This window comes from Zootoca vivipara, chromosome 9 (genome assembly GCF_965207765.1).
Source record: "Zootoca vivipara chromosome 9, rZooViv2.hap1.1, whole genome shotgun sequence".
NCBI lineage: Eukaryota > Metazoa > Chordata > Lepidosauria > Squamata > Lacertidae > Zootoca > Zootoca vivipara.
In genome coordinates this window covers 37,337,805-37,354,720 of record NC_142592.1, presented here as the reverse complement: position 1 = coordinate 37,354,720, position 16,916 = coordinate 37,337,805, and the positions used below count along the sequence as shown (strand labels likewise).

Genomic DNA, 16,916 nt, shown 5'->3' with positions numbered 1-16,916 from the left:
AGAAGAGGGTGGCCCAGGAAGTGATATCAAGTTATATAAAAGGCCTCAGTTGAATTCTGAATCTTGTTGATACAAATTGGCTCCCTTGAGCTATCCAAGGTACTGCAACTCAAATCTGACCATACCTGCTACCTGCCTGGCTAAGCTACCCTCATGGGATCCAGATCAGGACAGGATGAAATGGCTAATACATACATGTTGTATATCTTTCATATTATTTTTTACTCTTGGACGAAAAAGCCCCTTTGGTCGTCTTCTGGGTTCAAATGCTGATCTTTTGAAGATCATTGCTGCCATCTGACCCCAAAGGGGAAAGAAAGAAAGCATAAATTATTATGTTACATGCTCCACTTCTTTCAATACTATAAATCCCCATAAAAATATGAATACCTTCACAGTTGCTTCTTTGAATTTTCTCTTTGTTTCCATGCTTAATCCTGATGAACTCATATTTTCCATTTGCTTTAGTTCATCTATTTTAAGCAAACCACGACGTGCAAATATCTGAAGCACAATAATATATATATATGTAAACGGGAGTGACTATTATTTTCCTGTTAATAAAGGCAGGTGTGGGAATAGGAACAAATGGCAATACTGTGTCCCCTAGCTAGAGCTAGAATTCCACTCACTGCTAGCATTCAGAATTCCAATGCCCATACTAGAGTCACATTCCAAATAAGATAGGGAAGAAATCCGGGAAGCTTCATGTGGATCAGGAACAACCAACAATGGAAGTGCTTGGGATCCAGATAACCATTCTAGGTTTAGCTGCCCAAAATTCTGGATTCAGATTACAGTACTAAGAAAGTAAGTAGGCAGAGCAAAACACATTATGGAGAATGTTGGTTACAGAATAGGCAGAAAGACTGAATAGAGTAGGCTAAAGCTAAATCAGATAGACAGATTAGAGAAGAAGTACTTCGATTGCAGGGTCAAAGGTATCATCTGGTCTACAATAGAAATATGTTTTATGCTGCAGGGATAAAATGTTCCTGTATGGCAGTCACAATTATACAGAGAAGGACCAGCATGTTGGTCACTTATTGAAATCAAATCTAAAAACATCTTCAGTGCAAAAGGTTGAGAAAAGGGGGAAAGTAAACTAAAAATTACAGAGGTAACCTGTCTATTTTATCCAAGCATAAGTCATTTGGAAAAATGCTAGGTTGTGCTCCCATCAATCAACATCATATACTTATGGACTGTTTTGACTAAACTTGTATTTCTGTTCAGACAAGGAACACAAAACAAAGGCAGCACCCCTTATGCACACTTTAATATAGTCTCCCAAGAGCAGCTTGTTTTTACACAAATCCAATATATTTTTAATTATATTTAAAATATGAAGGATAATCACTACCTCTCCATTTATGCCAGAATAGCAGTCATAATAACACTGGCAAACAGCAGCATACAGTGTTGCTCTCCATGGCAAATAGTGCACAGCTAAAAGGGGAACCGATGATTCCATACATACGCAGGCCCATAATAAATATTCAAGCACCTATTGAAAGAGAAACTGATTATAAATTAAGCCATTAATGGGTGACATCCAGTGTTTGTTATATTCAAAGTAGATCCACTGAAGTCAACGTAATTTAAGCCAATTTATTTCAGTAGGTGTGTTCTGAATATGATTGACCCTGAATATCACTCAATGATATTAGCACTGATTAGTGTAAAATATTGCAGGAGTTGACAAATTTTGAAAGGTAACTCCTTCTTTCCCCTCTTTCAGTTCAAGACTTTAGTGTGTCATAACTGATTAACATTATGAGTAGGTGAGCTAGTTTTGCAGACTTATGTGCAAAACTGACTCCCCCTACCACATACACATCTACCTTTCTTGCTTACGTTTTTCTGGAGTGTATAACTGAGATGAACAAAACTTTGAAAGTCACATAATGATCTTATTATAAAAATATAGCCACAGGGTGGCACTACAGTTCAGTTTAAGGACAACTGAAAATCTTCCTTATAATCAAGCAGTATGTAATTTTCATACTGCAGATTTCTGAATGAAATCTATATATTCACTCTCACACTGTTTTGAAATCAAATAACATATTCATAATGAATCTGCCTGGTTAAATAAATAAAAGTATTCCAATTTTCACATAAAGTAAAATTTAATAAATTTTCAAAGTAAAATTTATAAAAATCAATACTAAGCGTTATTTACTCAAACAGTACAAGACTACATTTTAAAGTGTAGCACTGTATTTACAGAGTGGCAACAGCAGCAGCACAGCCCTTGAGTATTCATGTAAGATTCTTTAGAAAACAAATTTTGTGTCATTAGTTAATTTATAGAAAATATGTACATCTTGATTTTCTGTTTTGTTTCTGAGATACCCAAGGCAGCTAACAGCATGGAAAAACCGAACACTATCACATGAGATTTTGCATGGCTGGTGTATACTATACAAACATTAGGAATTTCTCCACCCACTTTTGGTCTCTGGCCTTGACTGCTACTAGGCTGTGGCCCCAGAAGACTGCTCAGAGGGTAATGCAACTTTTGGGCTGGGAAAAGAATATAGCGCATAAAAAGTAATAACTAACACTTTGAACTGAGCCTAAAAGTTAGGTGTCAGTGAAACTGGCATGTGCTCTAGTTGTGAAGGCAGACTGAAATTCTATGGGTAAAGTCTATTGAAATCTCAAAAGTCAAAACCACTGAATGAACAATATCAGATTTAAGGTTGCCGGTTTTCTATACTTTATTCATTCATTCATTCATTCATTCAAGCTAAGAACATCCTTTAAAAAAACACGCACACATATAATCATCACAAGGCAAACACAAGCTAAAGTGCTACCAAAAACATGCAGAACAGTAACAATCTGATAAATTAATATAGCTTGACAGACACAGGAAAAGAGACAAATACTTCCAAATTTATCTTGCCATACCTTAGAAGATTGACCTATGGTCATTAAATGCCTACATATGGTATACATATGGATTGTACCTGCAAGGACAAGTAAATTATTTTAAAAACATATATAGCAATATGTGCATGTGTGTGCATGCTTATATATATTATGCTGAAACTTGTGGGCTATCCTTACTCTCACCTCAACATGACTTTTCTTTATGTATTAATAAATTAAATTTATTCAATATAAATTGTAAGCTATATGTACAGTATATATGTATGAAACCTTCAGAGTGATTACAGTAAATGGACATACAAAATAACACCTATAATTTAGGTTGTATTGGCAAAGATTATCTAGAATTAAAAAAAATCATATTAAATGGTTTCTAACTTCTTTGAAACTTACTGAAGAGTCTTATGAAACCATGTCAACCATTTCTTGACTCTAATAATCTCAAACGTTTATTTCCTAAACTTTGGGAACTGAATTCCCTTATATGAAAACAATCCCCTCTGATATATTTTACAGTTTAATCTTCACACATGCTTATAATTTTTTATTAAAAAACTATAGTGCTTTGTCAGTATTTATCCATCTACATTAAAGCTATCAGCACTCAACTGCTTGCATAATAAATAATTTGCTTCACAGCGAAAATTCAACCCAAAATGTAAACAGAAATGGCAAAACTGAAATTTCCCATGAATTTTAAATTAGGGGGGGGGCTCTAAAATTAAACACTCTTTTAATCTTGACAGCTCTCCAACAGCATTTAGAAAGTAGAATTTGTGACGTACCATTGTAGACAAGCCAACACAAACGTTCATGTGGCAAAGTCATCTGCATGATCAGTTGCAAAAAGGACAAGAGTCTGAAACATGTTTTCACAGATTCCTGATTCAGGAGGTCCCCATCATTATCACACACCAATTTGTAAATGCAGGTATTCCTCACTTGCAAAACGTGGAACTAAAATGAATAACCAGAGATTGAAATGACACAATTTTTCAAATGAAAATGTGAATTTAGCACCCCACCCCATAACTCACTCTTCAGCTACTCAGTCAGAGGACACCATTTCCCCAGCTCTTTCACGACTGTGCCACTCAGCACATTCACTCCTAGGTCTTGTATGAAATTCCCACCACTGTCTACCCCATGCTTCATTGGCCCCTTCTTCACTAGCTTGTTTCCTTTGTCCTTTTTTCATCCAGTTGCTGCCTTTTAATTAATTAACTACTTTCTACCTTAATTTAAGCAATGGCTTCATGGCACAGTACTTAAATTTAAACAAGCGCTCATTGAAACATCCTCAGAACTTCAGTCTCTAGGACAGTGTTTTCCCACAGCCAATCCAACATTCCACTTCCAGCACAGCAACTGTTCTGATAAGGTCCTTGCTTGTTTGCTTTAATGCATTTGCTACTCATTTGGTGTGAGGGATTCTCACTTCTTGCCTGAAGCTAGTGCCTCTGAAGTGCAGCAGACGCAAACAGTGATCCATTTTCAGCACCTGTTAAAAACTTATTTATTCACTCACTCATGCCTTTGCAGCCATGCATACTACTTTTTGTACTTGGAACTGTTTGAGGGTTTGTCTGTATCATGTTTTATTTATATATTTCATCTATTAAGGGTATTTTAAAAAGTAAGGGGACCCCTGACTATTAGGTCCAGTTGTACCGACTCTGGGGTTGCAGCGCTCATCTCGCTTTATTGGCCGAGGGAGCCGGCGTACAGCTTCCAGGTCATGTGGCCAGCATGACTAAGCCGCTTCTGGCGAACCAGAGCAGCACATGGAAATGCCGTTTACCTTCCCGTTGGAGGTATTTAGCTACTTGCACTTTGATGTGCTTTCAAACTGCTAGGTTGGCAGGAGCAGGGACCAAGCAACGGGAGCTCACCCCATCGCGGGGATTCGAACCGCCGCCCTTCTGATTGGCAAGCCCTAGGCTCTGTGGTTTAACCCACAGCGCCATCCGCGGCCCAAAGGTATTTTAGATGGTTGTAAATTGCCTTAACATTCTTTGAATAAAAGGCAGTCTATAAATGATTCAAATAAGATAAAGATATATATTTCTGTCAATATAAAGTTTTTCTTCTAGCCAAAGGCCATGATAAACCCACAGCAAACAGTACCAGTAAAACAATACAGATCATATACATCCATGATAGGAGTCAATATCCATTATATATGAGAGAGGTTACCAGAGACACCTACAAACTCAAATCCAGCTTGATTCAAATTAAACCTCCAAATCATCACAACATTTTATAGCAATGTTATCTAACTACTTTTTCATGTTTTTGTTTGTTTGTTTGTCTGTTTGTTGCAGCCAATGCATATGGGGCCATTCTGTGTGTTATGAAGCTATTAGTGTCACTTAAAAGAAACTAGACCATTTCAGCCGGAGTGTACCTGCCTGCTTGTGTGAACAAACATTTCAGAAAGTGATCTCTTGGGTGTCTATATAAGGAACAGGCCAACAGATAATGAGTAGTGTCTTCCACCTGAGGTTGACAACAAATATAAAGTCTGCCTGCATATGGAACCTTGCTGCAGCAGTCATCCAAAACTGTAGTGGGCATCATTTGGAAACAGCTCAGAAAAGGTATTTGGTCAAATAGCTAGTTCTAAAATACTGTTGTTGCGTGGTAAAATTGCTGTTTCTAATTAGTTGCAGGTCCCTTCTGGAGTCTATCCATAAGTGTCAATCCCCTTAGATGACACTTATTCAAGGTCAAAACAGAGCTCAGTCCTGGAAAATAATAATAGTCTAAAACATCTTGACAATCTGCTTTCCAAAGTTGGTTATAATCCAATTCCATTTAGCACAGAGCAGGAAAATATTCAAAAGGCATAGTAGCATTTTTTTAAATATACTTTAACTGGGTGTAGTATTGTTAAATATACTTTAACTGGGTGTTGGCCACCCACATTTTGTACGACGAAGAAGAAGAAGAAGAAGAAGAAGAAGAAGAAGAAGAAGAAGAAGAAGAAGAAGAAGAAGAAGAAGAAGAAGAGGAGGAGGAGGAAGAAGAAGAAGAGGAAGAAGAAGAAGAAGAAGAAGAGGAGGAGGAGGAGGAGGAGGAGGAGTTTGGATTTGATATCCCGCTTTATCACTACCCGAAGGAGTCTCAAAGCGGCTAACAATCTCCTTTCCCCTCCTCCCCCACAACAAACACTCTGTGAGGTGAGTGGGGCTGAGAGACTTCAAAGAAGTGTGACTAGCCCAAGGTCACCCAGCAGCTGCATGTGGAGGGGCGGAGACGCGAACCCGGTTCCCCAGATTACGAGTCTACCGCTCTTAACCACTACACCACACTGGTAGAGGTTTTTCAGGTGGCTTAGGTGCAAAGGGGATGGGAAAGTCCCGTTCTACCTCTTCTCTTCAGGTAGTGCTTCTTTGGATGATGATGTTCATGATTTAAATTTGTGTACTGTCCTTCATCCAAAGATAACAGGGTGGTTCACAAGATAAAAATACAAAATGAGAACACAAAATACACCATAAAACCAAAACCAGAACTCCCCACTCCCACAAACACATTTAAAAGGCCATAGAATATTAATCAGCCGAAAGCCTGGTTACAGAGAAACATTTCTGTATGGCGCCTAAAGATATGCAAAGAAGGTACCAGCCGAGCCTCCCTGAAAAGAGCATTCCATAAATGGGGAGCCAATGCAGAAAAGGCCTGTTCACATGTTGCCAACCCAGATGAGCTTCAGATGATGATCACAGGGTCCATGTGTTTCAAAGTTTTTTAATAACACTATATAATAACTGCAATAGCAATAATCACCTTCACTCAATGACAAAATATTGTTGTTAGAGTGTTCAGAAAAGATGTTGTAAAACAGGGGTAGTGGACCTTTTTGGCCTGGAAGGCCAGATCCTTATCCTCCCCACTGCCCCCCACTTTGTAAGATGAATGGGGCAACTCACATTATGACATCAGCTGACTGATAACCTGCTGGCTATCAGGTGCTGAAAAATGCTGTGCAACAGTACTTTTGGGGCACTGCAAATTGTCGATGCCTGCAATGCCCTGCCTTTATGATGTCAGGGGTAGAGTAAGTGGGCATGGCTTGCCCAAAATAGCCATGTGGGTCACATAGGGAGGCTCAGCAAGCTAGATCAGGCCCATGGGACAGAGGTTTCCTACCTGTTTTAAAAGTTTAAAAACTCAGGGAATTTCTCAGTACAGTACTGAAAATGTTAAGACACTTTTAAGATACTGAAAAATTTCCTTTCATCTAATAAAAAGAAGTGATACACAGAAACAATCTGGATTGGGCTTCAATTTACCATAAAGGCAAACAGTGTTGTAATTTCCTAAACTAGGATATTTAGTTACCAAGAGAGTACAAAATATCTTCCACCTGAAATCAGAGAACATGTTGGAGCACTTTAGACCTACATTTTAGGGAAGAGGAAAAAACTTGTGTTCAAGTATCACATTATTCTACAGCAAACAGCTGGTTTCCAGTTATCAAGCTTCAAAGTGAAATCCTTAGTATCTGCTTTTACAACAGGAATAATAAATAATATCCTAGGAGAGCTTAGATCCCAAATGTTTTTTCAAAAACATTGGCAAACTCTTTTAACATATTTATTAGATGAAATCATAAAATGCCCAGAGGATTAAGAATATGAATAATCAGTTGTTTTTTAAAAGATGGCTATGCCGATCCTACAACGTATATGCTTGCTAATTTCATTAACATAGTTGCAAATGTAAGATGTGTCTCACTTTGCCCACAACACACAGTCAGAATGTATGAAATGTCTTTTTCGTACATGCAAGTCTATATAATAAGGTTCTCCTATGAATGAGCAAAAAGACCCAGTCTAAAGAACTGGGTCTCACACACAGGGTGATGTTGGATGCCACAGATTAAGAGACAGAGGTATCATTTGAGGGAGAATACATCTACAGTACTGTATTCTCAGTTGCCCTTCCATGATATAGCTGTATATAGCTGGCAACATACTACACCCAAATCTGAAGCAGCCTGCTTCTGAATACTAGTCACTAAGGAATACTAGCAGAAGAGGGCTATAGCGCTCATGTCCTGGTTTTGAACTTCCTGTTGGCATCTGGGTAGCTACTGTGGGAAACAAGATACTGGACAAGACAGGTCTTTGGTGTGATCTAGAAGGGTTCTTCTGATGTTCTTTTTTTTAAAATACTTTTTATTTATGGGTTCTTCTGATGTTCTAATGGAAGAAGATATGCATCTCCATTCATCTCTCCAGAAGGGCATACAAACATTTGAAGCCATTACGCAATTACGAAGAAAATGGAAATGGGGGAGGAAATTAACAAAGATGGTAGCTTATCAGTCCCATGTCTGGAACAGAAAATGATCCAGTTAATGTGACTGGTATTAACTGTTGTTGCTTTCAGGTAGCAAAGGATATTTAATCACCTTTCCCCCCGCATTTAAACTGGAATGAATAGGGTGGGAAAACATAACATCAACATAATTTACATAATTTATGTAATAATTGCATACTGTATTTACTCAAATCTAATGCTCACCCTTTTTGGCCAAATTATGTTGAGAAAATTAAGGTACACATTAGATTTGATGGCACATTTACATTTGCCAGCAAATACTTTTTTTGGTTTCAAGATTCTAAAAATTGAAGTGTGCATTAGATTTGAAGGCGCATTAGATTCAAAGGTGCAAAAGTTATTTTTGCACCTTAACAGACAGTAAGATGAATAACATTTTTGGCAGGAGAAAAACTGCAGCAGAACAGAAACAATGCAGCATGCCATAAATACAGGACAAAATGGGAAATGGTATCTTCTTACATCCCAACTGCACATATAATTTCCCTACCCATGGCTTATAATGTGCCAATTATATTCAATAACTGCAAATTAAAGGGGCAGTTTTCTTAAAAAACAAAACAAAACCTCTAAATGCTGCTTATTATTTTTTCCTACTCATAGCAATAAGCAAGTACCACAGGAAAAAAGTCTGTAAAAATATATATACACAATTAGATGTAAGTAAAGTATGACTGTCTCTTTAAACACAATGTGAGTTGTCATATGAGAAGTGCCCTTAAGACAGCATGCTGCTGGAGGAAGAATGGGTGGTGTTTACTGAATATTTAATGAAACCTCGTTAATGCCAAATTATTAAAATATTAAAAAGTATCACATTTATTTTAAACCTTCATTGTATATACTTACTGTATGCACAGCAGTTGGATCTCTAAGTCCCTTTGGGAAAAAATCTGACCTAAATTGATGCACATCTGATCCAATTTTGTTTAGATTTACACTACATATTTCCTGAAGATATCGCCCATAGCACTGTGTAAGTGCCAGCTTATATTCCTGGAAACACAAAAAACACAACTGATTACACACACAAAATGCATTCTTTTAATTTCTGATTTTGGAACCCAGGTACTATCAACCCCATGCAGTCTCTGTTCAGGGATGTTGGAAACTGCACTCCAATAACATCTGAAGGGTCACAAGTTGTCCATCCTTCTTATAATACATTTACAATGCAATCCTATATATGTCTACTCAGAAGTAAGTTGCATCGAATTCAACAGGACATACTCCCAGGTAAGTGAGTACAGTACTGTATAAGACTACAGCGTGGTAGAGATGGAGAGAAAGTCTAATCCAGGCATCCCCAAACAGCGGCCCTCCAGATGTTTTGGCCTACAACTCCCATGATCCCTAGCTAACAGGACCAGTGTCCAAAACATCTGGAGGGCCAAAGTTTGGGAATGCCTGGTCTAATCAGTCTTGTTGGTCAATATATCATGAAAGTATATTGTTGTCATTTATTGTTTCTCTATTTTGTTTCTAATATTGAAATAACCCACAGAAACAATAGCAATACAACCAAAGTTCAGAGAATTAGAAATATTCAATATCTAAACAATTCTAGGTAACTGTGTATTTTTTAAGGCTTTGGTAAAAGAAGAAGAAAATGAATAGCAGTCATGTTAGTGATTCTTAATTTTATTTGCATTTCAGAAGAAAATGTGTTATAAGCTAGAGACCAAGATATCTGCATCTACCTCTACAATGCAACCACTTCCTGAGCAAATGGAAACCTACACAGAGCATTGTTTCAAAAAAAGGAAGCAAGAACTATACAACTGAGACTGCAGGTGTCATTTAGGTGCTTGAATTAAATAAGACACAAAAGCTAGGGAAAGGGCATGGTATTCTTTAAGAAGCAAAAACAGATCCTAGATTTCATTGTATAAATCTTATTAATCTGTCAAAAAATAGCAGATAATTGACACAATAATATACAGTATTGTAATTATATGCTAGACTAATGTTTTGTTGCCAAGTCAAAAATAAAAATGCCAGCTACTGAATCATCACCATCATCAATTTGTACAGCATGAATTTCTTGATAAATCTTCCTCAACATGTGGAATAAGACTAACTGCAAGTGAGGTTAATTCAAGTAATGTGATCAGACACACACAATCCTTCTAACAGAATTTTTGCGGAGGAGGTGAGAGTCTACTCTTCTGACTCTACAGCAGTGTTTATACCTTCAGTTAAAGATTACTATATTTCCTTTTCCAGTTTCATATCCTTTAACAGAGTGTCCACCCATGCAGGTGAAAGTAAAGAGGGACAGGAAACACTATTGAAGGCCTCTCACTAAAACTTGTCATGAGCTGGGGGTATTTATTTATTTATTTTTGAATTTATATACTGCCCTATACCTGGAAGTCTCAGGGCAGTTCACAGAACAAAATCAAAATATAAAACCACAAAATAAATAATCAAAATAAAAACAACCCAATAGCCGCCACCACCCAAAAAAACCACATTTTAAAAGGGCATAAGATGTCAATCAAATCAACCAAAGGCCTGGTTATGGGGTTAACAGTCTATTTTTGATGTACAATAATGGCCACAAATAGGCTGAAATTTACCTGAGATGAAGAATGATTAAACTTAATGGGGCTTTTATTTTTAGTTTATATAGGATTGCACAGTCAGCAATCTTGGGTTGGTATTATGTAATCAAATGGCTTTCAACAACAGAAAGTCTTGTGGTATCTTAAAAACAAATGACACTTGATGCTAAATTCATCACTTGCAATTGCATTAAGCTTTTTTTAAACATTAAACAGTAGGCACAGAAAGTTCCTATTAGATTAGGACCATGGCACATCAGGAGGAGGGCTACCCATCTGCTAACACAATTTTTTCTCAGGACTCGCTGCACACCATGGTTTGATCCAGGTAATACACACATGCCCACTGTTTAATGTTTTAAAAAGATTGTTTTAACTGCTCATGACAAATTTAGCATCACATCTAGTTTGCTAAAAAGACATGAGCTATCAGGGGCAGATTGCACTTTACCAAATGCATGATGTATATTCTCAGATGGCAGAATACAAATGCAGATACAGTATAGGAGAGAAATTGCTATAAATCACATAGGGCATTACTTACTTTCATTTCCACAAGCTCATCACCAACTTTCACAAGTTTTTCATTGTAATACCAATCTGGGAATCGAGGCTTGTAGTTGTTCCAAATATTAAATAAACTAGTTGCTCTAAACAAAAATAACCACTGAAAGTTATGGACTGAAATATGGCAATATTCTTGTTCGTTTGTTTTTTAATAAAGACAGGAAACACAATGGCAGCATTCTCACAACCTGACAAGCCAGGGAGAAACCTACCATAGATACATACCGGTAAATGATGTTATTTGTATGCCACCTTTCCACAGCTCAAAGCAAGCTCAAGGCAGCTTACAACATGAAAAAATAAATAACTACAACTTAACAAAAGTAGTCATAAATAATAAATAAAACATCAAAATGATACACAACAAAACTGAACAATTTCCATATAAATAAATCACAAGCTCTAAAATAAAGATACAAAAAAATTCAACAGCAACAACCTCTCCCCCACACACACACAAACAAAACCCCAAACAACACCCCAGCCCAAGAGTTTTAACCCAGCCCAACAGTCAGCAGCCTCAGCTTTGGTAGCTGGCGTCAGTCAGGGCCCTGCCCTTCCAGGTCAGAAAAGGCACACAAGGCAGGGAGCAGATCTTCCAGGAGTCACAGTCCCTGTCTTAACATTATACCTGAACCAGGAATGATGCAGCCAAATTAGTGTCAACAAGCCAAGCACAAGCCCCTACTATGGTTTGTTTAAAGCAAAATAAACCATGATCTCTGGTTCAGACATACTGCTAAGTCAAGGATTGGGGTTGTGTCTATATTCCACAATGAAAGGAGGGAGCAAAGCAGGTTCAATCTATGGTTACCATATTGTGCAACTGGGCCATTGTGTTTGATATTCTCTTTAAATATTCCCTGAAACTCCCAGAATTGAAAGGGCAACCAAAATGATCCAGGGGCTATGAGGAGAGTTACAAAAGAAGGGCTTTTTAATTCAGAGAATATGAAAGAGATGTATAAAATTAGACTTGATCTATAAAAGGTGGATAGAAGTTTTTCTCCCACTAAAATAGTGACTGACCCAGCAGTGATTCAATGAAACTGAATGTTGAAAGATTCAGGACACATGAAAGGACATACCGGTACTTCTTCACAAAGCACATAGTTACAGTATGGAATTTGCTACCAAAAGATATAGCGATGGCCAGCAACTGAGACAGCTTTAAAAAGGTAATCAGACAGATTCAAAGATGAGGCAATCAAAAGTTACAAGTCTTGATTATATTACCTCCTATATCTGAGCCAGTATAATAATATAATAATAATTCATTATTTATACCCTGCCCATCTGGCTGGGTTTCCCCAGCCACTCTGGGCGGCTTCCAGCAGAATATTAAAATACAATGATTCATCAAATATTAAAAGCTTCCCTAAACAGGGCTGCCTTCAGATGTCTTCTAAAAGTCAGGTAGTTGTTTATTTCCTTGACATCTGATGGGAGGGCGTTCCACAGGGCGGACGCCACTACTGAGAAGGCCCTCTGCCTGGTTCCCTGTAACTTCGCTACTCACAGTGAGGGAACCACCAGAAGGCCCTTGGTGCTGGACCTCAGTGTCTGGGCAAAACGATGGGGGTGAAGACACTGCTTCAGGTATAATGGGCCAAGGCCGTTTACGGCTTTAAAGGTCAGCACCAGCACTTTTAATTGTGCCCAGAAACATACTGGGAGCCAATGTAGGTCTTTCAGGACCAGTCTCAGCTGCCACTCCCAGTCACCAGTCTAGCTGCCACATTCTGGATTTGTTGTACTTTCCGGGTCTCCTTCAAAGGTAGCCCCACACAGAGCACATTGCAGTAGTCCAAGTGAGAGATAACCAGAGCATGCACCACTCTGGCAAGACAGTCCACGGGCAAGTAGGGTCTCAGCATGCATACCAGATGGAGCTGGTAGACAGCTGCCCTGGTCACAGAATTGACCTGCGCCTCCATGGACAGCTGTGAGTCCAGAATGACTCCCAGGCTGCATACCTGGTCCTTCAGAGACACAGTTACCCCACTTAGGACCAGGAAGTACTCCACACCCGCCTGCCCTCTGTCCCCCAGAAACAGTACTTCTGTCTTGTCAGGATTCAGCCTCAATCTGTTAGCCACCATCCATCCTCTAACCGCCTCCAGACACTCACACAGGACCTTCACCGCCTTCACTGGTTCCAATTTAAAAGAGTGGTAGAGCTGGGTATGCCTCTGAAAACCAGTTTCTAGGGATCATAAGCAGGAAAGCACTATGGAGCTTATTTCCAGCTTGCAGTCTGGATGTCCGCTGTGAGAACAGAATGCTGGACTAGATTGGCATTTGCCTGATCCAGCAGAGACCTTCTTACGTTCTTAATAGCTTTCTCCTTCCTATTATCCTCCTTGCATTAAAAAAAAAATCTGGTAATTGTGCCTGTGCTCCCACTTTGCACCCCAAGGTTCATATGGTGGGTGAAAGCTTCTTACCTTGCTAGCACAACTAAAGGTCAAAGAACTGCAGCAGGAGAAAATCATTATTTCTGCTTTTCCCTAGCACTTGTTTTTTTCTAATAGCTGTCAGAAAATGGCATGGCTGCACCTATTCCTTTTTAGTGCAAGGATAGTAAAGGGGAAGAACGATACGCAGTTGGATAATGGCTCCAACTTTGGATCTAGTCTTTATAAAGAGGTGAACAGGTAACCAAGGCAGAGGGTGCCCACCCTGCGGAACACCAACTATCTGACATCTGAAGGCAGCCCTGTTTAAGGAAGTTTTTAATGTTTGATGTTTTATCGTGTTTTTTATATTCTGTTGGGAGCCGCTCAGAGTTGCTGTGGAAACCCGGGGGGTTATACATAATAAGCATAATAAGTTGTTGTTGTTGTTGTTGTTGTTGTTGTAATTAATTAAGCTACAGGTGTCAGCTACAACTGATGCACCTGGATACTACACAGTGCCACCTTCATGGCAGTCATGAGGGCATGTGCCCAATGAGAGACAGAGTGCTTACAGGTGAAACTCGGAAAATTAGAATATCATCAATAAGTGCATTTATTCCAGTAATGCAACTTAAAAGGTGAAACCAATATATGAGATAGATGCATGACATGCAAAGCAAGATATGTCAAGCCTTTATTTGTTGTAATTGTAATCATTTGTCGTTAGATGGGTTAATTATAAATGGAATGTAATTAATGAAATGTAATAGTGATGTTTATTTTTGTATTATTGTAACTATTTGTTTTATTACTGTGGAATTTCCAAAAGAAAGCATTTGTGAAAAATTAAAAATAATAAGTTGCACTACTGAAATAAATGCAGTTTTCGACGATATTCTAATTTCACCTGTAAGTCTCAGAAGACTCCAGGCTATCCCCTGCAACTTCTGAGAACTTATACAGTACAATGTTATGTGCAAGCAGCTCGTGAGATATTTTAGAGCAAAAAAGGAAGCACGGGGGAGAAAGAGGGCGCAGGAGAGAGCGAGAGTGGGAAGAGAGGCGCGCCCTCTCCCGCCAGCCCCGTCCCCGGCCTCCGCTTTACCCCAGCCTGTGCAGCTCCTGCTGCCTGGAGCCCGAGGCCCCCGAGGCCTTCGCTTCCTGCTGGCGCCGAAAGTAGCCCAGGCAAGCGCTCAGGTCCTTCTCGAAGCTGTCCACCACAGGGTTCCCCGGCTCCACGGGCCCGTAGAAAATGGCGGGCTTCGGGGGAGGCAGAGGCGGGGAGCGGCCTCGGGGCCTGGGGGCCGCCATGGCGAGCCGTCCGTTCACCCCGGCCTCCGCTTTCAGCCCCGAGAGGTGGCACGCGGGTGGTTGCTAGGAAACGGGGCAACAAGCGCAGGAGGAGCGGGGGAAGAGGAGGAGCTGGGGGAGGCGCGGGGGTTGCGCGAGGAGGGGCTCGCGCTCCTTTTGTCTCCTCGCGAGCTCCTGCGCTTCTCCTCTTCCTCCTCCTCCTCCTCCTCATTGCCGCACTTGTCTGTGGCCCGGTTCTTTGGCACCTTGTTTTTGTTTTGTTTTTGTCTTCTGGTTGGGAGGAGAGGACTTCGATTTTCGTACACCGTGGGAAAACGCTCTGTGTAAAAATCAGCGGCGCTGTCGTAAGGAGCGCTTAGCCCTCGACATGACGCTCAGTTTCATAGGTTGCCTTTATAGACAAATGCGGACATTGGGATATGCATGCAATAAAATGTTACCGTATGGTTTCGACTCCTAACAACAGCATCTCCGTTCACAGGGCCAGCCAGGCTCCATGCTACCGCTCCTACCATGTTCGTGCCCCTCCCTTTCCTACAGATGCTAAACATTCAGTAGCATGCTGAACATGCAGAGTTCTCACTGGGTTGAGTTTTGTTTAGGTTTTTTGGGGAGGGGGGTACAGTTGCCCCGGTTTTTCTTTTTAAAAAGACTCTGCACTTCTGCAAGCCTCGGAATTCCCAAAGTGCGATGATAACCTCTCTCTCGTTCCTTAATGGCCCTGTTTGGGCTGGGATCCTTTTGACGCTTAACTGCCCAAGATTGGTATTAGGGTGATACGGAGAGAAAATAGTGAGAGAGAACAGCGATATATGAACCAAATGTAATAAATAATTTATTTTGTGCTTCTATCCTGTACTTTAACTTGTGAACTGCCCTGACATCTTCAGATGAAGGGCAGTATATAAATATATAAGCTCTCTCTTTGGCTTTGTTGATCAATCTAAAAGCTGTAGAATTGCGATATTTACTGCTCAAAATGTTCCTAACTGTTCAGTCTGCATAACTGGAGCAGAAATAGGTGGGGAAAACCCCGGAGGCATATATTCTGTTTTTCTACTGCGGAATCAAAGCAAATCTAGACTCATAAGCCTCTGGGTGGAATATTGCTTGTGAACCATATGCAAACGTTTCTGATCTTCTTAGAGGAGCAGCATGGGAACGTGTAATAAGAAAACCAATAAATAAAGTGTCATTGTACCAAACCGCAGTAACCACGAGGGACACTCACGGGTTACTCATAGGATCAGGCTCACAGCATGTAATTTTGGCAACACATGCACAGTACAGTATGTGTTGTGCAACGAAGTGACCCAGTGTTATACTGAGTTATCACTTATTCCTAGCCCCGCAATGTTGGAGATGCATGGACTGACTCAGCCCCAATCTTACTTGCTACTATTATACATTGTACCCAAAGTCAAGAATAATGAATAAGAATAATAATCCTACTTGAAACATATGTGTTTTATATTTTAATCCATGTTAGAATTCGTATGATTTCTGTGTTTAATTTCATTTTTAACAGGTCTGTGGTTGTATACTTTGATTTGAACTGGCAATGTTTTAAATATTAACAAAGGCTTTCCCCCAGTTCGTTTACCTTGCTGAGTGTCCTCCCCACATCATTATTTCATTACATACCATCTTGGGTAACCCTGGTAGAAAGAGTCAATAAATTTATAAAATTAATGATCAGATCATTAAGCATAGTAAAGGGAACCTAATGCTCAGAGCCATTATTCCTTGGTGGATGTGATTGGTTCAAATTCCAGCAGAACCATAGAAAACTGCAGAAGTAGGTTGAACAGATTTGATC

The 16,916-nt window shown here is 39.6% G+C and overlaps 1 protein-coding gene across 3 annotated transcripts in view; it reads right to left on the bottom strand.

Moving 5' to 3' along the window:
• CFAP54 (cilia and flagella associated protein 54) overlaps window positions 1–15,177 on the bottom strand; it is a 103,712-nt gene extending 88,535 nt beyond the window's left edge. For 2 of the 3 annotated variants that reach the window (XR_015945835.1, XM_035127119.3), the window contains exons 1-8: window positions 14,892–15,177; window positions 11,365–11,470; window positions 9,103–9,249; window positions 3,687–3,858; window positions 2,920–2,978; window positions 1,364–1,507; window positions 391–504; window positions 196–297 (exon numbers count right to left, since the gene is read on the bottom strand). Coding sequence is in view for 2 of the 3 variants with exons in the window: in XM_035127119.3 (XP_034983010.3) it covers window positions 196–297; window positions 391–504; window positions 1,364–1,507; window positions 2,920–2,978; window positions 3,687–3,858; window positions 9,103–9,249; window positions 11,365–11,470; window positions 14,892–15,097 (1,050 nt within the window). In the remaining variant the exon portion in view is untranslated. The remainder of the gene's footprint in view (window positions 1–195; window positions 298–390; window positions 505–1,363; window positions 1,508–2,919; window positions 2,979–3,686; window positions 3,859–9,102; window positions 9,250–11,364; window positions 11,471–14,891) is intronic. The other variant, XM_060279711.2, reaches the window with a different exon arrangement.
• Window positions 15,178–16,916: the final 1,739 nt, after the last annotated feature.